The 23,652-nt window shown below is 38.4% G+C and overlaps 1 protein-coding gene across 14 annotated transcripts in view; it reads right to left on the bottom strand.

Moving 5' to 3' along the window:
* The window catches only part of STXBP5L (syntaxin binding protein 5L), a 425,888-nt gene that overhangs the window by 40,673 nt on the left and 361,563 nt on the right, over nucleotides 1-23,652 (bottom strand). For 11 of the 14 annotated variants that reach the window (XM_089331765.1, XM_051859274.3, XM_051859272.3 and 8 more), the window contains one exon: nucleotides 3,875-4,045. The exons of the other annotated variants lie outside the window; for them this stretch is intronic. In XM_089331765.1, the coding sequence (XP_089187891.1) occupies nucleotides 3,875-4,045 (171 nt within the window). The remainder of the gene's footprint in view (nucleotides 1-3,874; nucleotides 4,046-23,652) is intronic. 14 annotated transcript variants of the gene reach the window in all.

The following is a 23,652-nucleotide window of genomic DNA, read 5'->3' as shown; positions in this document are numbered from 1 at the left end:
GCTGCTTTCCCAGGCACATTAGCAGGGAGCTGGATTGGAAGTTGAGCAGCTGGGACTCAAATTGGCACTCATATGGGATGCCTGGGTGGCAGCTTAACCCACTGTACCACAATGCTGCCCCCTCTCTAAAATTCTTTCAACAACACAATATTTTTTCTATGAAACAACTTCTAATTTCTAGTGTTTGGTTTACTTTACTTTTGGTTTACTTTAATCCCTTTCTCCACACTCATTACATATGTAAGCAAATCGTTCTTACTTTTACAAACATACAGAGGCTAAAGATCCAAGATGGCTGAATAGTGAGACAATGTACTGACCACAGCCAAAGAAGGCTATGAGAAAACCAAAGGAAGGTCAACATTTCGAGGGAACTGAGAGAAATTTCCAGCCACAGCACCAGTTGCACCCTCCAAGCGGGACCTGAGGAAGGGCCCACTCACATCACACAGGCCTAGAGCCTTAGTAGTGTGTGCCACAAGCCCCAGTATGGCCCCCTTTGTTTCCCACAGTGCCAAGAAAAAGGCCCTGGCTGTAACAATCCCTAGTGTGACACCAAATTTTTAGGACTGAAGATACACACCCACCCTAGGAAGCCCACATTCACTTCAAAATCATACTCCTAAACCTATGACTAGACCACCATGTGTACTTTTATGACTCTCATTCTATACAGTACTGGAAATTTTAGTAAGAGCAATTGGGGAGAGGAGAGAAATAAAGGGTATAAAATTGGAAAGAAGTTAAATTACTCATGTTTGCAGATGACATGATGTTGTACCTGGAAAAACCTAAATGAACATTCCTCCAAAAAAGCTGTTAAAACTGATAAACCAATTCAGTAAGGTTGTAGATTATAAAATTAATATACAAGACCCAGTATCTTTTTGTATATATGAATGATGAACTTACTGAAAGAGAAATCAAGGAACAAATCTTACTTGTTGTAGCCATAAAAATAAAATATTTAGGAATAAATTTAACCAAAGAAATAAAAGATCTCTATGACGAAAATGATAAAACATTGATGAAAGAAATCACCAATGACCAAAAAATAGAGAGATATTCCTTGCTCATGTATTGGAAGGATATCATTAAAACGTCTTTTCAAACTAAAGCAATCTATAGATTCAATGCATACACTACCACAATACCAATGACATTCTTTACACAATTAGAAAAAAAAATCCTAAAATTCATGTGGCATCACAGAAGACCCATGATAGACAAGGCGATCCTGAGGCAAAAAAAAAAAAAAAAAAAAAATCAAGCTGCATGCATTATAATACCTGATTTCAAATCATACTACAAAGCTATAGTAATTAAAGCTGCATGGACTGGTGTAAAAACTGACACAAAGATCACTGGAATAGAGAATCCAGAAATCAATCCATGTACATATAACCTACTGATTTTTACTAAAGTGTCTAGACTATCCACTAGAGAAAAAATATCTCTTCAATAAGTGGCGCTAGAAAGTCTGGATGGATATATGTAGAAGAAAGAAATTAGATCTCTACCTCTCACAATATACAAAAATCAACTAAAGATGGATCACAGATCTAAATTTAAGACCTGAGATTATGAAATTACTGGAAGAAAAGGTAGGGGAAACACTTCAAGACATTAGTATAGGTAATTATTTCTTGGGCAAGACGCCCAAAGGCACAGGCAACAAAAGCAAAAATACAAATGGGATTATATCAAATTTGGAAGCTTCTGTAAGTAAATGAAACAATCAATAGAGTGAAGAGACACCCAGCAGAATGGATAAAAAAAAAAAAACATTTGCAAGCTACCTATCTGACAAAGAATTAATATTCAGAATATATCACCAACTCAAATATGTCAATAACCAAAGAACAACAAATCCAGTTAAGAAATGGGCAAAGACTCACAATAGACAGTTCTCAAATGAAGAACTACAAATGGCCAACAAATATGTGAAAGAATACTACCCACTGGGTAAAGAAGGCTAGCCATTAGGGGAATCCAAATCAAAACCACAAATAGATATACCTCACCCCTCTCACAATGGCCATTTTCTAAAAGACATATAGTAATAAATACTGGAGAGGATGTTCAGAAGGGGAAATTCTTATACAGTATTGGTGGGAATATAAATTACTGCCATCACTGTGGAAAAAGAGTATGGAGATTTCTTTATTTTCTTTCAGTACCAGTAAGTCTTAATATATTCACTGCATTTTCCCAGGGAAAGGAGAAGGGATAGGAATGTCAGCTTGTGTGTTACAAATATTTCTTTAAAAACTAGAGACAGACATGCCATATGACCCAGCTATCCCACTACTTGGTGTATACCCAAAAGACATGAACACACTGTATCAAAGAGATACCTGCAGCATGTTTATAGCAGCACTGTTAACAACAGCCAAAATATGGAACCAACCAAGGTTTCTATAATCAGATAAATGGTTAAATAAAATGTGCGTGTATACATATATACACACAACGGAATATTATTCAGAAATAAAAAAGAATGACATTCTAGCATTGGCATTAAAATGGATACAAACTGAAGGACATCATGTTGAGTGGAATAAGCAGCATACAGAAATATTAATATTGCCTGTTCTCTCTTATATGTGGGAGCTAAAATTAAAAAATGAAAAAAATAAAAAAAAATAAAAAAGAGAAATGCCTTTGTGTCAGTATTGCTGCAAATATACTTTTGTCAAACTTTGTTTTGTATCTCTGTCAAACCAATGGTTAAGAGTGATATACTCGGGCTGGCGCCGTGGCTCACTTGGCTAATCCTCCGCCTTCGGCGCCGGAATCCCATATGGGCGCCGGGTTCTAGTCCCAGTTGCTTCTCTTCCAGTCTAGCTCTCTGCTGTGGCCTGGGAAGGCAGTGGAGGATGGCCTAAGTGCTTGGGTGCCTGCACCTGCGTAGGAGACCAGGAGGAGGCACCTGGCTCCTGGCTTTGGATCGGCATAGCTATGGCCATAGAGGACATTTGGGGGGGGTGAACCAACGGAAGGAGGACCTTTCTCTCTGTCTCTCCCTCTCACTGTCTGTAACTCTACCTGTCAAATAAATAAATAAATAAATCTTTAAAAAAAAAGAGTGATATACTACTATAGTTTTAATTATCTGTGATTATTTTAAAATTTACTGGATATGAATGAAATGGACATCCTTCAGTTGATTACTATTTGTAGCTCTTGTCTATATTCCTGCTGAACTATGGTCTTTGTACTTTTTACTTGCTGAACTCTTTATTTAGTGTAGTAAGCCTTTATAATAATGTAAATTAAAAATCTGTTATTTCAGGAATTAAAAATGGGAGGAAAGAGGGAAAGAAGGAAGGAAGGAAGGAATAAGGAGGAGGGAGGGAAGTATCATATTCTTAGAACTGTATCTATGAAGTACATGCAGTCTGTTCTCTTTGTATTTATCCTATTAATATGAGAATTTATGAGAATTTTGTTGTAGTAATTATCATGCATTTGTTGTGACCCTCCTTAAGAAAAACTAAAAAAAAAAAAATAAGATACCTAAATGAAGATTAAAAATTTTAGGATTTAGTATCTTTCATTTTTTGGTTATATTCATTTAACAATTGAGGAAATTTAGGTCTTAAGACATTAAGTAATTATATTTAGAGAGCAACACTATCAGGATTACTATTGAGTTTGAGATAAACTCAAATATTACTGGAAGGCAGAGAAAGGATAGGGGCAAAGGTCTCACTTTGCACAGCGGGCAGGAGGAGCCTACCCATAAATAGAGCCTTCTAGTTTTAGAGATGAAGAAGACTGTGTAGATAGGAATGGATTTGTTTCCCAGCTCCCATTATGATGGCAAATCAAATTTTAACTAGACTTATAATACTTAATGTGTTTAACCTACCTTCTGTTGTAACTGGTAAAGAAATCTCCATGCAAGCAGCTGACTGTGCCTTTCGAAATGGTGGTCTTCCAGGACCCCAGCGATTTACTTTAGAAACATCAGCGCTAGAAAGCCGTTTTCCAGAACCGCAGCTCTGAGAAGTTGGACTTGTGCAGTGTCCATTTACATGGTCTATACCAAGGGGAGGAAGGCAGCATAAATATTACAATTAAATCTTATACAGGAATTTAAATGTATTGGTTAACAAATAAAGAGGAACAGGAATTTATTCCCAAACCATATGACTATGAGGAGGTCTTCCAAAAGCACATGGAAAATGTGTATTACAGGGTCCACACTATGGTGTAGCAGGTGAAGCCTCTGCCTGTGAACCTGGCATATGAGCACTGGTTCACGTCCTGGCTGCTTTAGCTCCAATCCAGCTCCCTGATAGTGGCCTGGGAAAGGCAGTGGCGGATGGCTCAAATGCTTAGGCTCCTATTACTCCCCCTGAGAGACCCGGATGAAGTTCCTGACTTTGGCTTGGCTCAGCCCTGACCACTCTGGCCATCTGGGGAGTGAACCAGTGGATGGAAAATGTGTACTATAAAAAACTACGCATGGACTTCAAAAATTTTTGGCATCAAAATAAGCTTACCTTTACATTTCATTTTCCATGAACTTTTTGAAGCACCTTTGTGTTTTCAAATTTAGTCATAATTTTAATAGTTAGCTGATAATTTCAGAAGATATAAAGTCTACAATTAATTGCTGTCATTTGACTAGTTAACATAATTTATAATTTATTCTATACCTCCACTACATATTTATCACTTAATAGCATTATGAAATAGATTATCATATTGGACTTCTTGCTGTATAATTTAAGTACACGCCAGTTTATTTAAGTTTTGGAAGTCCTTTAAGTGCTTTTATTTAAAATGTAGAATGTAAGTATCTTATTGTGCAGTTTGGAGTGGTAGAATAAGAATACTGGTTCTGGAACTAGATTGTCTGCACTCAAATCCCAATTCTGCCACTTACCAATTCTATAAATTACTAAAGTTTTCATGCTTTAGCTTCCTTTATTGTAAATCTGGAGTATTATTACCTATCTCATGGAATTCTTGTGATACATGTATGTGTGTGAGAATACATATCACATGCAAGAGTACATGCTGGCAAAAAGCTGATTCTGAAAAAAATTTATTATTGTCATTTTTTATACCAGATTATAAAACTGTTCATGTCTAAGACAGCAGTACAGTTCATTTAGAGCTTGTGAGTTTTTCTCTGTTTTGATATACCTTAACAAACCTGGCAATGCACTAAAATATGTCTTGTTTTCCTTAATGGTAATAAATTGTATTTGAAACATTATCTTATAGCTCTGCAATATGCAGAATGTTTGTTAAAGCAATTAACACGCATTACAATGTGAGTCTTTGGTCATTCAAAGAATAATCGAGTTAATGGAAAAGAATCATGCTTAATGGCTATGTTGGCAAATGGGAAATGACACTCAAGAGTCACTCCATTATAACCTTTCTGTCTTAAAGTTTGAAAACCTAAAATCACATTTCCTACATCCCCTGCAAACTATTAGAAGGATGAAAATTTGTTTTCACCATTTAAATATGTGCTGAAATGTTCCAATTTTTAAAAAATTAGAATTTAACATTCATCAAATACTAAAACATTCATCAAATGCTGGGAATTTTATACACATTATCTTATTTAATCTTCATAAGAACTATGCAACATTGATGCTTTTATTATTATAGATATTGCAGATGAGGAAACTGAAGCTCAGAAAAAAAGGATTTGGAAAAATTCATCATATCATATAAGTAATAATAATGGAGTCAGGATTCTAATCCAGATTTTCTCACTTTGTAAACACTAGGCTACAGGGTCAGCTAAAAATTTGGAAAGCAGTAGAAATTTTAAAGACATATTTTGTAGAGTTCAGGAGGAACATAAAATTCATACAGATCTAAGTCTTTCAGAACCAGTCATCTCCCATACTGTTGTTTGTCTCAGAAATCCATGCTAGAGACAGAAATATCCCATGAGTTAGCCATGGGGAAGCTGAAATTGAAATCTCCATATCTCTTTCTCTATCAAATCTAGCTTCATAAATAAGAACACTGAAGTCAATATATAGAACTAATGACTTGGAAAATGGCAACACTTTGGGAATACAAATCTGTCCTTTCGGAAACAAACACTTTGTTCTAGGCTTCACCTCTTGTCCAGAGACAGAAAGCAGATTAGTGGTTGCCAAGCACTTGGTGGTGGTAGGAGGATTATCACTTACTAGATTTGGAAGTTGTATTTGAGATGATGAAAAAGTTCTGGAAATGGATACTAGAGATGGTTGTACAATATGGTAAATACACTTAATGTCTCTGGATTGTGTACCTAAAAGGCTTACAAGGATAAATTTGTTATCAATATTTTACTACATTAAAAAAACTCCAAGTTTATACCAGTGTCCTTATTGACTTTTCAGTGGCAAAATTATAAAGATCTAACCTTCCTTCCTCTTTACCCTGATTGAAATTGTGCAATAGACATATATATTAATGATGAGGGGGCAATATGTATAACTGTCCTAGTTAATAAAACTTCACAAGCTTACAGTATATCTGGGTTTTGTTACAGAGAAAAGTTCTCCAGAGTAAGCCATAGATCTCTGGATGTTGTGTTCCGCTTCCAGAAGGTCATGTGCAGCATGGTCCCAGACCCATTTATATACAAGATGCCCACTAGCCTCTGGAATAGCTAAACCAATATAGCATGGTCAGGGCTGGGCCAGACTGAAGTCAGGAGCCAGGAGTTTCATCCCAGTCTCTCATTTAGGGGCAGAGGCCCAATCACTTGGGTCATCTTCTTCTGCTTTCCCAGGTGCATTAGCAGGGAGCAGCGCTGGAAGTGGAGCAAGTGGGACTTGAACCAGTGCTCATATGGGATGCTGGCACTGCAGGCGGTGGCTTTCCTTGCTATGTCACAGAACAAGCCCCAATATATTTTATTTCTAACAAGCTTTATCAATTTTAAGACCTTGCTCTCTGGCCGTGCCAAGGCTTCAGTGGCTATCTGCATGGAATACGCCTGTCCACAACCTGTGGTATTGCAATGGGCAGAAGGATCCCCAAAGTTTGGTGTGGAGCAGCTTTTCCACCACAAATGAGAAACTGCCAAGCACAGAGACCGAGAAATTCCAAATTGTTTCCTGTTTTGATGCCATCAGAATCTTCAAGTACAAGTCTCTGCTAAAGGTGGCACAGACTGCCCTAACGGTGATATTCTTGCCATATTAATTCATGTTAAAATCATAAAATTAAAAATCCTTATTTATTTGAAGATGAGAAATGCTTATATTTTTGTTAACACGAGAAACAAGAATTTTTCAATAAATATAAAAATGTTAGACATACAGCAATTCCCCATGAATTTGGCAATCACCTCCTAAAATACTAACTACTTAAAGATTCTAAATGCTTAAGTATTCAACATATGAGGTTCTCAGTGTTACTACTTTTATTTTACTCTTATTGTTATACCATCATTCCAGGTAAGGATTACTGTAATAAAGAAGTTACATTAATATTCAAAGCTGTCCAACATGTAGTCATTTTTCCTTTGTCTTCTGTGAACAGCTCACATACATAGTTGCTAATATATTTATACAGATGAATCTTACCTATTATTTTGAGTTTGAAATACCCATGTAATCCTGCCTTACAGTTCTAATGGTTCACTGAATGTTTAACATGCTCCTTTAGCAACTAAAACTCATTTTCATTTTCTTTCAGACCAGGTATTCTCCATAAGAGCTAATTTCAACACTCTGTTACGTGTGCTTGACTCCTACTTCTTATGCTTTACCAGCTTTGGCTCCTAACTGTTCCCAACCTCATCAACTATAAATCTTTCATGGTAAATCCTTCCTTTCATTTTCATAGTTATAATAATTTAGGTCCTCATTTGACCTTTGCACAACCCAACTCCCTAAATTTCTTATTCATTCATGAATGAATTATAGATTATTAGAAAAGAATCCTTCTTAAAGCATGTCACAAGCCACCTACAGTTTATACCAACATTTTACAAAAGAAGAGTTTACATATACAGGCATTTATCTTCTTTCAAGAAACCTTCTGATTTTTTTCTGTAAATTTGAGGAAAATGTTTTTAAAAATGAAATTAGGGACTGGTGCTATGCTGTAGAAGTTAAGTCATTGCCTGCAGTGCTGGTTCAAGTCCTGGCTGCTCCACCTCCAATCCAGGTCCCTGCTAATACACTTAGGAACACAGTGGAAGATGGCTCAAGTACTTGGGCCCCTGCCACCCATGTGGGACCTGGAAGAAGCTTTGGGCTCCTGGCTTTGCCTAGTCCAGCCATAGCCATTGAGGCCATTTGGGAAGTGAACCAGCAGATGGAGTATAGATTTCTCTTTCTCTTTTCTTCTCTATGTGTTGCTACCTTTCAAGTAAATTAATAAATCATTCCAAAAAAATGAAATTACATTGACAATGTTATTTTTTAAAAAATATTTTATTTATTTGAGAGGCTGAGTTATAGAGAAGAAGTGGGAGAGACAGAGAGAAAGGTCTTCCATCCACTGGTTCACTCCCCAAATGGCCATAACAGCTGGAGCTGAACTGATCTGAAGCCAGGAGCCAGGAGCTTCTTCTAGATCTCCCTCACAGGTTCTGGGGCATGAGGACTTGGGCCATCTTTTACTGCTTTCCCAGGCCACAGGCAGAGAGCTGGATTGGAAGAGGAACATCCAGGACTCGAATCCATGCCCATATGGAAACTGGCACTGCAGGCAGAGGCTTAACCTACTGTGCCACAGCACCGGCTCTGACAATGTTCTTAAAAATAAAACTTAAGAATAATTAAAAGAGTCATTTTAAGTGCAAAAAGTCTTTACTCAAAGTGATAAGTAGATCATTTTCTTTTGTATTATTTCTTTTTCTTTTGTAAATTTTCATAATCCATCCTAGCTTAAATTATGCATGAAAATAGTGAGTATTAATCAATCAGGAGGAATGGACTTGGAGTTTTGTCATCTATAGATAACAGTGACAATTTTTATAAATAACAACACGACTAAGAGACGAGACTTCCATATACAAATTATAACTACAAGCTATCTTTGCCACTTATAAATTCAAGAGTTGTGTGGCAATGTTCTTTCTTTGAAAAAATTTTCAATGTTTCATGAATAATATGTGAAAATTATGTTAACAAATATCATGAATGTATACTTTTCTAAAAAATGTTTTTAAGTAGTTTTCATTTGGTATTTATTACAGTACATGCTACACAAAATGAAAGGTAGTTATAAGATTACAAACAATGCAATCATATTATGTATCTTTTCTTACCACAATGGGATAAAACTGGAAATTAATAACAAAAGAAACTCTAGAAATTATACAAATAAATGGAGACTGGACAATTTTTCCTAAATAAACAATGGGTCACTGAAGAAACCAACAGGGAAATTAAAAACTTCCTTGAAATTAGTCAAAATGGAAACACAACATATTAAAACTTATGAGTAACTGAAAAATGAGGAAAGTTTATAGCAATAAGTGCCTACATTAAAACAATGGAAAGATAGCACATAAATGACCTACAATTCATCTCATGGTCCTAGAAAAACAAGAAAAAAACAAACCCCAAATTAGTAGAAGGAAAGAAATAAAATAGTTGTAGAAGAAATAAACAGAATAGAAATTAAAAGAATATAAAAGATTAATGAAATGAAGAACTTTTTTCTGGAAAAAGTAAAACACTGATAAACCATTAACCAGACTAAAAAAGACTCAAATCAATAAAATCAGAGATGGAAACTGAGGTTTTACAACATATACCACAGAAATGAAAAGGATCACTAGGTACTATTGTGAGTAACTGTAATGCCAACAAATTGGAAAATCCAGAAGAAATGGATAGATTTTTAAAAACATAATTTAGTGAAGATAAATAAAAAAGAAAACCTAAACAGATCAATAACTAAGGGTTAAGTTGAATCAGTTATAAAGACTTTCCCAATACACAAAGGCCTAGGATCAGATGGCTTCACTGCTGAATTCTACCAAACTCTTTTATTTTTATTTCTTTTTTATTTTAGAGGCAGAGTGACAGAAAGAGTGAGAAAGAGAGAGATCTTCCATATATCATTTCACTTCCCAAATGGCCACAATAGCCAAGGCTGGCTAGGCTAAACCAGAAGCTCAGAACTCCATTCAGGTCTCCCTTGTGCATGACAGGGGTCCAAGTACTTGGGCCACAATCTACTGCTTTCCTAGTTACATTAGCAGGGAGCCACATTGGATGCAGAACAGCTGGGACTTGAACTGGCACTCTGATATGGGATGCTGGTGTCTCATGAAGCAACTTAGCTTGCTGCGTCACACCACCAGCTCCTCTACCAAATGCTTGAAGAAGAAACAACACCGGGGCTGGCACTGTGGCATAGTGGGTAAAGCCGCCAACTGCTGTGCTGGCATCCCAAATGGGCACTGGTTCAAGTCTTGGCTGCTCCACTTCCAAACCAGCTCTCTGCCAAGGCCTGGAAAGCAGCAGAAAATGGCCCAAGTCCTTGAGCCTCTGCACTCATGTAGGAACCCAGAGGAAGCTCCTGGTTTTGGATCGGCCCAGCTCTGTCCATTGTGGCCAATTGGGGTGTGAACCAGAGGATGGAAGACCTCTCTCTCTCTCTCTCTCTCTCTGCCTCTCCTCTCTCTCTGTGTAATTCTGACTTTCAAATAAATAAATCAATCTTGAAAGAAAAAAAAAAAAAACAACACCAACTCTTCACACTATTCCAAACAATTGAAGGGAGGGAACCCCTTCCAAACTTATTTTATGAGGCCACAATTACCTCAATTCCAAATGCAAAAAAGAGAACTAAATCCCAGTATCCCTGATAAACAAAGATGGAAAAATCCTAAATAAATCAAATCCAACAACACATCAAAAAGATCCTCTACCCTGATCAAGTGGATTTATCCCAGGAATGGTTTAACATATGGAAATCAATCAACAAGACACATCACAACAGAAAGAAGGATAAAAATCATGATTATTTAAATAGATACAGAGAAAGCATTTGATAAAATACAACATTCCTTTATGTTAAAAAGCTTCAGAAAATCAGGTTTAGAAGGAATTTACCATGACATAATAAAGGCTATATAAGAGAAGTCCATAGCCAACATCATATTGAATGGGGAAAAATTGGAAGCATTTCCACTATGATCTGGAACCAGAAAAAGATGCCCATGGTCTGTCCTTATTTACTATATTTCTGGAAGCTTGATCCAGAGCCATTAGGCAAAAGAAAGAATTAAAGTTACACAATTTGGAGAGGAGGAAGTCAAATTATCCTTGTTTGCAGATGACATAATTCTATATATAGGGGAACCAAAAGACTCAACCTAGATACTACCAACTATTTAGAGAATTCAGCAAATTTAGAAGATACACAATAATTAACACAAAAAGGTTTTTTCCTACAACTGCCATGCTGAAGAGGAACTTACAAGAACAATTCCATTCAAAATAGCTACAAAAATTTAGATACCTTGAGATAAATTTATCCAAGGATTTGAAAGACCTCTACAATGAAAATTTCAAAACACTAACGAAAGAAATTGAAAAAGATAAACCATCCAAAATAGAAAGACATTTATCTTCATGGATAGGAAGAATTAATATAAAAATCCATATTAGCCAAAGCAATTTCCAGATTCAGTGTAGTCTCTGACATGACATTCTTCACAGAACCAGAAAAATCCTTGTCAATGACATTCTTCACATAAACAGAAAAAACAACCTTAATATTCATATGAAGATACAAAATTTCCTGAATAATCAAAGCCATTTTGAGCAATAAAATTAATGCCAGAAGCAACACAATACTAGATCTGAAGACATACTATAGGGCTATTGTAACTAAAACAGCATGCAGAAAAATGGGACAGAATAAAAACCCTCAAAATAAATTAATGCATCTTCAGCCAACTTATCTTTGACAAATGTGCTGAAAACATCCCTCAGAGAAAGGACAATCTCTTCAATAAATGATGGTGGAAAAATTGGTTTTCCATATGTAAAACAAGACCTCTACCTTATACCCAATACAAACATCAACTGAAAATGGGTCAAGGATCTAAACATAATACCTAAAACTATGAAACTACTATTGGAAAAAATAGGGGAAACATTCTAACACGTTGGCATGGGCAGTGACTTTTTTTGATATATCCTAAAAGAACAACAAAAAAATCAAAATGAAGTAAACAGGATTACATCAAAGTAAAGAACTTCTGCACAGCAAAGGAAACAACAAAGTGAAACGACCACCAACAGAATGGGAGAAAATGTTTGCAAACACACATCTGATAAAGGAGTCATATTCAGAAGATATAAGGAAGTCAAGAAATTCAACAAAACAATCTAGTTAAGAAATGGGCAAAGGATATGAATGTATATTTTTATAAGAAGAAATACAGGCTGGTTTGAGCGGCAAGATGGCGGAATAGGAAGGGAGCACACTGATAGTCCGGGGAGAGAGAGTTTAATAAAAGTGGAGACACTGCAGGTTCAAGGAAGAGTAGGGGAAGAAACAGCAGAGGAAACTCTTCCAGAACTAGTGATTCACAGTGGACCTGCGTGGAGAGTGTGGGAGCCCACAGTTTGGGACACCAGCGGCACACTCAACACACCAGTGCTGGAATGCGAGGTGAGCCAAACCTCAATAGCCCGAGACACCGGCGGGCAAGTGGAAAGAGGAGACTAGAGGGAACGAGGCCTGAAACCCCGTGGGGAAAAGTTCACCAGGCTAACTAGAAGAAAGAGAGAGAGAGAGAGAGAAAAGTGACCGATATAACACGAGTTTCTCTCTCTCTGCTCACCTCTCAAGGGCGAGCAAGACAAAGAGCAGGCGCCATCTTGGACATATGTCATAAGCAGAGCGACCTCAGGTCTGCACCACCAGCCCTGAGCCTAGCAGAAAAACCTGACTCTCGGGGGGTGGGATAACAGGAGATTAGGACCTAGTGAATGTGTGGTGCTACTGAACTGAGACTGTGAAAAAAGAGACGGTGGGGGAGAGAACTCAACGAATTCACGTGAGTACTCTCCAGAGACGCTATTAATAGGTAACCTTGGCAACCCAGAGGGAGACTGCAGGAGAATTTGAGCCCACACTGAGGGCAGAACAGATTCCCTGTGTGGTCCTTGGGAAAGAGCTCCCCATCTCTGGCTCCTGTGGGTATATCATTCGCCTCCTAACTACCTCCAATTCCATTTAGCTGTGTGGAATTACTTCCCTTTTGAATCAAAAAAGGAAAGAAAGAAAGAGAGAGATTTACCACGCCTAACCTAGGAGTGTCACCTTTGGCACACCCTTAACCCTGAGGAACCAAACAGAGCTCTCAGGCCACAGCCATCTCAAGCCTCTAAGGCTCCATCAAAAGCAGACAGTCCACTTAATCTAGAGTCATAGTATAACGAGAAAAAGCACCACAGCGAAGAAACCAAAGAATATTTCCACAATTCCAAACAAATGCAGAAACCAAGGTAACAAGAACAAGCAAGACACCCCAATTCAAGATTATGAAGATGATGAGATAGAAGAAATGCAAGAAGCGGATCTCAAAAAACTGATAAGAACATTAAGAAGTTCTCAAAAACAAATTCTTGAACTACACAAATCCTTAATGGACAAGATAGAAAATCTCTCTCATGAAAATGAAATCTTAAGGAGGAATCAAAATGAAATGAAACAACTAGTACAACAGGAAACTGTGATAATGACCAGAAATCATAATGAAATGAAGAATTCAATAGATCAAATGACAAACACATTAGAGAGCCTTAAAAACAGAATGAGAGAAGCAAAAGAGAGAATATCGGACTTAGAAGACAGAGAACAGGAAAGGATACAGTCAAACCAAAAAAAGAAGAGGAAATCAGAAATCTAAAAAATATTGTGGGGAATCTACAGGATACTATTAAAAAACCTCACATTTGGGTTCTAAGAGTTCCTGAAGGCATGGAGAGAGAGAAAGGATTAGAAGGTCTTTTTAGTGAGATACTAGCAGAAAATTTCCCAGGTTTGGAGAAGGACAGAGACATCCTAGTACAGGAAGCTAATAGAACCCCTAGTAAACATGACCAAAAGAGATCCTCACCACGACATGTTGTAATTAAACTCACCACAGTGAAACAGAAAGAAAAGATCCTAAAATGTACAAGAGAGAAACGTCAGATTACTCTCAGAGTATCTCCAATTAGACTCACAGCAGACTTCTCATCAGAAACCCTACAAGCTAGAAGGGAATGGCGAGACATAGCACAGGTACTAAGAGAGAAAAACTGCCAGCCCGGAATATTAGACCCTGCTAAGCTCTCATTTGTGAATGAAGGTGAAATAAAGACCTTTCATAGCAAACAGAAATTGAAAGAATTTGTCGCCACTCGTCCAGCCCTGCAAAAGATGCTTAAAGATGTGTTACACACAGAAACACAGAAACACGGTCATCAATATGAAAGAAGGTAAAGGAAAGAAACTTCACAGCAAAAGAGCACAGGGAATTCAAAGCATATATTAGAAAATATCTTTGGCAAATGGCAGGGAAATGTTACTACTTATCAATAGTCACATTGAACGTTAATGGCCTGAACTGTCCAGTTAAAAGACACAGATTGGCTGATTGGGTTAAGGAACAAAACTCATAATTTGCTGGTTACAAGAAACACATCTTTCCAACAAAGATGCATACAGACTGAAAGTGAAAGGCTGTAAAAAGATATACCATGCCAACAGAAATGAAAAAAGAGCGGGCATAGCCATCTTAATATCAGACAACATAAACTTTACCATAAAAACTGTTAGGAGAGACAAAGAGGGGCCCTATATAATGGTTAAGGGATCAATTCAACAGGAAGATATAACAATTATCAATGTACATGCACCTAATTACAGGGCACTGGTTTATTTAAAAGATTTGTTAAGGGACTTAAAGGGAGACTTAGACCCCAATGCAATAGTACTGGGGGACTTCAATATTCCAGAAATAGACAGATAGGGCCGGCACCACTGCTCACTAGGCTAATCCTCTGCCTTGGGGCGCCAGCACACCGGGTTCTAGCCCTGGTCGGGGCACCGGATTCTGTCCTGGTTGCCCCTCTTTCAGCTCAGCTCTCTGCTGTGGCCAGGGAGTGCAGTGGAGGATGGCCCAAGTCCTTGTGCCCTGCACCCCATGGGAGACCAGGATAAGTACCTGGCTCCTGCCATCGGATCAGCGCAGTGCGCCGGCCGCAGTGCGCCAGCCACGGCGGCCATTGGAGGGTGAACCAACGGCAAAAGGAAGACCTTTCTCTCTGTCTCTATCTCTCTCACTGTCCACTCTGCCCGTCAAAAATGAAAAAATAAAAAAATAAAAAATAAAATAAAAATAAATAGATCAACAGGACAGAAGATCAACAATAACACACTAGATTTAAACGACACTATAGCCCAAATGAATCTAATAGATATCTACAGAACTTTTCATCCTACACATAAAGAATTCACATTCTTCTCAGCTGTACATGGAACCTTCTCTAGGATTGACTACATAAGTAGGCCATAAAGCAAGGATGAGCAAATTGACAAAGATTGAAATCATACCATGAATCTTCTGAGACCATAAAGGAATGAATTTGGAAATTAGCAATTCAGGAATCCCTAGAGCATATGCAAACACATGGAGATTGAACAACATGCTCCTGAATGAACACTGGGTGATAGAAGAAATCAAAAGAGAAATCAAAAACTTTCTGGAAGTAAATGAGGATAACAGCACAACATATCAAAACTTATGGGATATGGCAAAAGCAGTGTTAAGAGGAAAGTTTATATCAATAGGTGCCTACATCAAGAATTTGGAAAGGCACCAGAACAAGAAAGAGATGTCCGCTCTGGGTAGGAAGATGGCGGAATAGGAAGGGAGCACACTAATAGTCTGGGGAGAGATAGTTAATAAAAGTGGAGATACTGCAGGTTCAAGGAAGAGTAGGGGAGGAAACAGCAGAAGAAACTCTTCCGGAACGCGTGACTCACAGCGGACCTGCGTGGAGAGCGTGGGAGCCCACAGTTCGGGACACCAGCGGCAGACTCAACACAGCAGCGCTGGAACGCGAGGTGAGCCGAACCACAATAGCCTGAGACACCGGCAGGCAAGCGGAGAGAGGAGACTAGAGGGAACGACCCCCGGGGTGGGGGGAAGTTCACAAGGCTAACTGGAAGAGAGAGAGAGAGAGAAAAAAAAAAGGGGTGACTAGTACGGACACGAGTTTCTCTCTCTCCGCTCACCTCTCAAGGGCGAGCAAGACAAAGAGCATGCGCCATCTTGGACATACGTCATAAGCAGAGCAACCTCAGGTCTGCACCGGCCCTGAGCCTAGCAGAAAAACCTGACTCTGGGCGGGGCGAATTAACAGGAGATTAGGACCTAGTAAATTTGTGGTGCTACTGAACTGAGACTGTGAAAAAAGAGACGGTGGGGGAGAGAACTCACGGAATTCACGTGAGCACTCTCCAGAGACGCTACAATTCCATAACTTTGGCAACCCAGTGGGAGGCTGAAGGAGAATTTGAGCCCACTCTGAGGGCCGAACAGATTCCCTGTGGGGTTCTTGGGAAAGAGCTTCCGATCTCTGGCTCCTGTGGGTATATCATTTGCCTGCTAACTACCTCCAACTTCGTTCAGCTGTGCGGAATTACTTCCCTTTTGAATAAAAAAAAAAAAAAAAGGAGAGAGAGAGAGAGATTTACCACGCCTAACCTGGGAGTGTCACCTTTGGCACACCAAACAGAGCTCTCAGGCCACACCCATCTCAAGCCCTAAGGTTCCATCAAAAACAGATAGTCCACTTAATCTAGAGTCATAGTATAACAAGAAAAAGCACCACAGTGAAGAAACCAAATATCTCCAATATGCCAAGTAACAAACGCAAAAACCGAGGTAATAAAAACAAGGAAGTCACCATGACGCCCTCAAATGAAAAAGACACACCAATTCAAGATTATGAAGATGATGACATAGAAGAAATGCAAGAAGCGGATCTCAAAAAATTGATAAGAACATTAAGAAGTTCTCAAAAACAAATTCTTGAACTACACAAATCCTTAATGGACAAGATAGAAAATCTCTCTCGTGAAAATGAAATATTAAGGAGGAATCAAAATGAAACGAAACAACTAGTACAACAGGAAACTGTGATAGTGACTGAAGTGAAGAATTCAATAGATCAAATGAAAAACACAATAGAGAGCCTTACAAACAGAATGGGTGAAGCAGAAGAGAGAATATCGGACTTAGAAGACAGAGAACAGGAAAGGATACAGTCAGACCAAAGAAAAGAAGAGGAAATTAGGAATCTAAAACATATTGTCGGGAATCTTCAGGATACTATTAAAAAACCCAACATTCGGGTTCTAGGAGTTCCTGAAGGCATGGAGAGGGAGAAAGGATTAGAAGGCCTTTTTAGTGAGATATTAGCAGAAAATTTCCCAGGTTTGGAGAAGGACAGAGAAATCCTAGTACAGGAAACTCACAGAACCCCTAATAAACACGACCAAAAGAGATCCTCACCACGACACGTTGTAATTAAACTCTCCACAGTGAAACATAAAGAAAAGATCCTAAAATGTGCAAGAGAGAAACGTCAGATTACTCTCAGAGGATCTCCAATCAGACTCACAGCTGACTTCTCATCAGAAACTCTAAAAGCTAGGAGGGAATGGCGAGACATAGCACAGGTACTAAGAGAGAACAACTGCCAGCCCAGAATATTATATCCTGCAAAGCTATCATTTGTGAATGAAGGTGAAATAAAGACTTTTCATTGCAAACAGAAATTGAAAGAATTTGTTGCCACTCGTCCAGCCCTGCAAAAGATGCTTAAAGATGTGTTACACACAGAAACACAGAAACACGGTCATCAATATGAAAGAAGGTAAAGGAAGGAAACCTCACAGCAAAAGATCATAGGGAATTCAAAGCATATATTAGAACTTATCTTTGGCAAATGGCAGGGCAAAGTTACCACTTATCATTAGTCACATTGAACGTGAATGGCCTGAACTGTCCAGTTAAAAGACACCGATTGGCTGATTGGGTTAAGGAACAAAACCCATCTATTTGCTGCTTACAAGAAACACATCTTTCCAACAAAGATGCATACAGACTGAAAGTGAAAGGCTGTAAAAAGATATACCATGCCAACAGAAATGAAAAAAGAGCGGGCGTAGCCATCTTAATATCGGACAACATAAACTTTACCACAAAAACTGTTAAGAGAGACAAAGAGGGACACTATATCATGATTAAGGGATCAATTCAACAGGAAGATATAACAATTATCAATGTATATGCACGTAACTACAGGGCACTGGTTTATTTAAAAGATTTGTTAAGGGACTTAAAGGGAGACTTAGACCCCAATACAGTAGTACTGGGGGACTTCAACACTCCACTCTCAGAAATAGACAGATCATCCGGTCAGATCAACAAGGATACAGTTAATTTAAACGACACTATAGCCCAAATGGATCTAACAGATATATACAGAACTTTCAATCCTACAGCTAAAGATTTTACATTCTTCTCAGCAGTACATGGAACCTTCTCTAGGATTGACCACATACTAGGCCATAAAGCAAGTCTCAGCAAATTCAAAAGAATTAGAATCATACCATGCAGCTTCTCAGACCATAAAGGAATGAAGTTGGAAATTAGCAACTCAGGAATCCCTAGAGCATACGCAAACACATGGAGATTGAACAACATGCTCCTGAATGAACAATGGGTCATAGAAGAAATCAAAAGAGAAATCAAAAACTTTCTGGAAGTAAAAGAGGATAACAGCACAACATACCAAAACTTATGGGACGCAGCAAAAGCAGTGTTAAGAGGAAAGTTTATATCAATAGGTGCCTACATCAATAAATTGGAAAGACACCAAATAGATGAGCTTTCAATTCACCTCAAGGATCTAGAAAACCTACAGCAAACCAGACCCAAATCTAGTAGGAGAAGAGAAATAATTAAAATCAGAGAAGAAATCAACAGGATTGAATCAAGAAAAACATTACAAAAAATCAGCCAAACGAGGAGCTGGTTTTTTGAAAAAATAAACAAAATTGACACCCCACTGGCCCAACTAACTAAAAAAAGAAGAGAAAAGACCCAAGTCAATAAAATCAGAGATGAAAAAGGAAATGTAACAACAGACACCACAGAAATGAAAAGAATCATCAGAAATTACTACAAGGACTTGTATGCCAGCAAACAGGGAAATCTATCAGAAATGGATAGATTCCTGGACACATGCAACCTACCTAAATTGAACCAGGAAGATGTAGAAAACCTAAACAGACCCATAACTGAGACAGAAATAGAAACAGTAATAAAGGCCCTCCCAACAAAGAAAAGCCCAGGACCAGATGGATTCACTGCTGAATTCTACCAGACGTTTAAAGAAGAACTAACTCCAATTCTTCTCAAACTATTCAGAACAATCGAAGAAGAGGGAATCCTCCCAAATTCTTTCTATGAAGCCAGCATCACCTTAATTCCTAAGCCAGAGAAAGATGCAGCACTGAAAGAGAATTACAGACCAATATCCCTGATGAACATAGATGCAAAAATCCTCAATAAAATTCTGGCCAATAGAGTGCAACAACACATCAGAAAGATCATCCACCCAGACCAAGTGGGATTTATCCCTGGTATGCAGGGATCGTTTAATGTGCGCAAGACAATCAATGTGATACACCACATTAACAGACTGCAGAAGAAAAACCATATGATTATCTCAATAGACGCCGAGAAAGCATTTGATAAAATACAACACCCGTTCATGATGAACACTCTAAGCAAACTAGGTTTGGAAGGAACATTCCTCAATACAATCAAAGCAATCTATGAAAAACCCACAGCCAACATCCTGTTGAATGGGGAAAAGTTGGAAGCATTTCCACTGAGATCTGGTACCAGACAGGGATGCCCACTCTCACCACTGCTATTCAATATAGTTCTGGAGGTTCTAGCCAGAGCTATTAGGCAAGAAAAAGAAATTAAAGGGATACAAATTGGGAAGGAAGAACTCAAACTATCCCTCTTTGCAGATGACATGATTCTTTATTTAGGGGACCCAAAGAACTCTACTAAGACACTATTGGAACTCATAGAAGATTTTGGCAAAGTGGCAGGATATAAAATCAATGCACAGAAATCAACAGCCTTTGTATACACAGACAATGCCATGGCTGAGGAAGAACTTCTAAGATCAATCCCATTCACAATAGCTACAAAAACAATCAAATACCTTGGAATAAACTTAACCAAGGACGTTAAAGATCTCTACGATGAAAATTACAAAACCTTAAAGAAAGAAATAGAAGAGGATACCAAGAAATGGAAAAATCTTCCATGCTCATGGATTGGAAGAATCAATATCATCAAAATGTCCATTCTCCCAAAAGCAATTTACAGATTCAATGCAATACCAATCAAGATACCGAAGACCTTCTTCTCAGATCTGGAAAAAATGGTGCTGAAATTTATATGGAGGCACAAGAGACCTCGAATAGCTAAAGCAATCTTGTACAACAAAAACAAAGCCGGAGGCATCACAATACCAGATTTCAGGACATACTACAGGGCAGTTGTAATCAAAACAGCATGGTACTGGTACAGAAACAGATGGATAGACCAATGGAACAGAATTGAAACACCAGAAATCAACCCAAACATCTACAGCCAACTTATATTTGATCAAGGATCTAAAACTAATTCCTGGAGCAAGGACAGTCTATTCAATAAATGGTGCTGGGAAAATTGGATTTCCACGTGCAGAATCATGAAGCAAGACCCCTACCTTTCACCTTACACAAAAATCCACTCAACATGGATTAAAGACCTAAATCTACGACCTGACACCATCAAGTTACTAGAGAACATTGGAGAAACCCTTCAAGATATTGGCACAGGCAAAGAATTTCTGGAAAAGACTCGGGAGGCACAGGCAGTCAAAGCCAAAATCAACTATTGGGATTGCATCAAATTGAGAAGTTTCTGTACTGCAAAAGAAACAGTCAGGAGAGTGAAGAGACAACCGACAGAATGGGAAAAAATATTTGCAAACTATGCAACAGATAAAGGGTTAATAACCAGAATCTACAAAGAGATCAAGAAACTCCACAAAAACAAAACCAACAACCCACTTAAGAGATGGGCCAAGGACCTCAATAGACATTTTTCAAAAGAGGAAATCCAAATGGCCAACAGACACATGAAAAAATGTTCAAGATCACTAGCAATCAGGGAAATGCAAATCAAAACCACAATGAGGTTTCACCTCACCCCGGTTAGAATGGCTCACATTCAGAAATCTACCAACAACAGATGCTGGCGAGGATGTGGGGAAAAAGGGACACTAACCCACTGTTGGTGGGAATGCAAACTGGTCAAGCCACTATGGAAGTCAGTCTGGAGATTCCTCAGAAACCTGAAGATAACCCTACCGTTCGACCCAGCCATCCCACTCCTTGGAATTTACCCAAAGGAATTTAAATTGGCAAACAAAAAAGAGGTCTGCAGCCTAATGTTTATTGCAGCTCAATTCACAATAGCTAAGACCTGGAACCAACCTAAATGCCCATCAACGATAGACTGGATAAAGAAATTATGGGATATGTACTCTTTAGAATACTATACCGCAGTAAGAAACAACGAAATCCAGTCATTTGCAACAAAATGGAGGAACCTGGAACACATCATGCTGAGTGAAATAAGCCAGTCCCAAAGGGACAAATACCATATGTTCTCCCTGATCGGTGACGACTGACTGAACACCAAGAGGGAAACCTGTTGGAGTGAGGTGGACACTATGGGAAACGGTGGCTTGATCAGCATAGCCCTGACTGTTAATGAACAACTTAATACATTATCCCTCTTAGTAGTTTTTTTATCTGTTCTACTTAATGTGACTGGTTTAGTTCTGTAATTGATGCACAGTTATTCTTAAGTGTTGAAAATTAACTGAAATGTGATCCCTGTTGAACATGGGAGTGGGAATGGGAGAGGGAAGAGATGTATAATTTGGGACATGCTCAGGCTGACTTGCCCCAAGTGGTGGAGTTGGAAGCATACCAGGGGATTCCAATTCAATCCCATTGAGGTGGCATGTACCAATGCCATCTTACTGTTCCAGGTGATCAATTTCAGTTCACAGTTGGTCATGGTGGAGGGACTGGGAGTCAAAGGGAGCACATAGACAAGTCTAGTACCTGCTAACGCTAACTGATGGAGTAAATAAAGGGGAGAGTGATCCAACATGGGAAGTGAGATACTCAGCAGACTCATAGAATGGCAGATGTCCTAAATAGCACTCTGGCCTCAGAATCAGCCCTAAAGGCATTCGGAGCTGGCTGAAAAGCCCATGAGAGTATTTCAGGCATGGAAAGCCAAGACACTCTGGCAAAAGATCTCTGTGAGTGAGATCTCAGTGGAAAGAACAGGTCATCAAAGAAGGAGGTACCTTTCTCTGAAGGGAGGAGAGAACCTCCACTTTGACTATGACCTTGTCTAAACAAGATAAGAGTCGGAGAACTCAGAGGGCTTCCATAGCCTTGGAAACTCATGACTGGAGCATAGGGAGATTACTGATGCCATAGACAGGAGTGTCAATTGGTAAAGTCAACAACAGGAGTCACTGTGCACTTACTCCTCATGTAGGATCTCTATCCTTAATGAGCTGTACATTGAGGCTTAATGATATAACGAGTACTCAAACAATATATTTCACTTTGTGTTTCTATGGGGGTGCAAACTGTTGAAATCCTTACTTAATGCATACTAAACTGATCCTCTGTAAAAAAAAAAAAAAAAAAAAAAAAAAAAAGAAATTATCAATTCCCAACTTGATTCTTACTGGGATTAAACATGACAATAGGTCTGCTCTGATTTCATCATCATTTAAAAAAAATCATCTATTATTTTTCACTTTATGTTTCTGTGTGGGAGCAAACTGTTGAAATCCATACTTAATGTATACTAAGCTGATCTTCTGTATATTAAGATAATCGAAAATGAATCTTGATGTGAATGGAAGGGGAGAGGGAGTGGAAAAGGGGAGGGTTGTGGGTGGGAAGGACGGTATGGTGGGGAAGCCATTGTAATCCATAAGTCGTACTTTGGAAATTTATATTCATTAAATAAAAGTTTAAAAAAATAAAAAAAAAAAAGAATTTGGAAAGACACCAAATAGATGAGCTTTCAATTCACCTCAAGGATCTAGAAAACCTACAGCAAACCAGACCCAAATCTAGTAGGAGAAGAGAAATAATTAAAATCAGAGAAGAAATCAACAGGATTGAATCAAGAAAAACATTACAAAAAATCAGCCAAACGAGGAGCTGGTTTTTTGAAAAAATAAACAAAATTGACACCCCACTGGCCCAACTAACTAAAAAAAGAAGAGAAAAGACCCAAGTCAATAAAATCAGAGATGAAAAAGGAAATGTAACAACAGACACCACAGAAATGAAAAGAATCATCAGAAATTACTACAAGGACTTGTATGCCAGCAAACAGGGAAATCTATCAGAAATGGATAGATTCCTGGACACATGCAACCTACCTAAATTGAACCAGGAAGATGTAGAAAACCTAAACAGACCCATAACTGAGACAGAAATAGAAACAGTAATAAAGGC

The sequence above is a fragment of the Oryctolagus cuniculus genome, chromosome 4 (genome assembly GCF_051225735.1).
Source record: "Oryctolagus cuniculus isolate XC-2025 breed Fujian yellow rabbit chromosome 4, ASM5122573v1, whole genome shotgun sequence".
Lineage (NCBI taxonomy): Eukaryota > Metazoa > Chordata > Mammalia > Lagomorpha > Leporidae > Oryctolagus > Oryctolagus cuniculus.
Note: the sequence above shows the minus strand (reverse complement) of the source record. Positions and strands in the feature narration are given on the sequence as shown.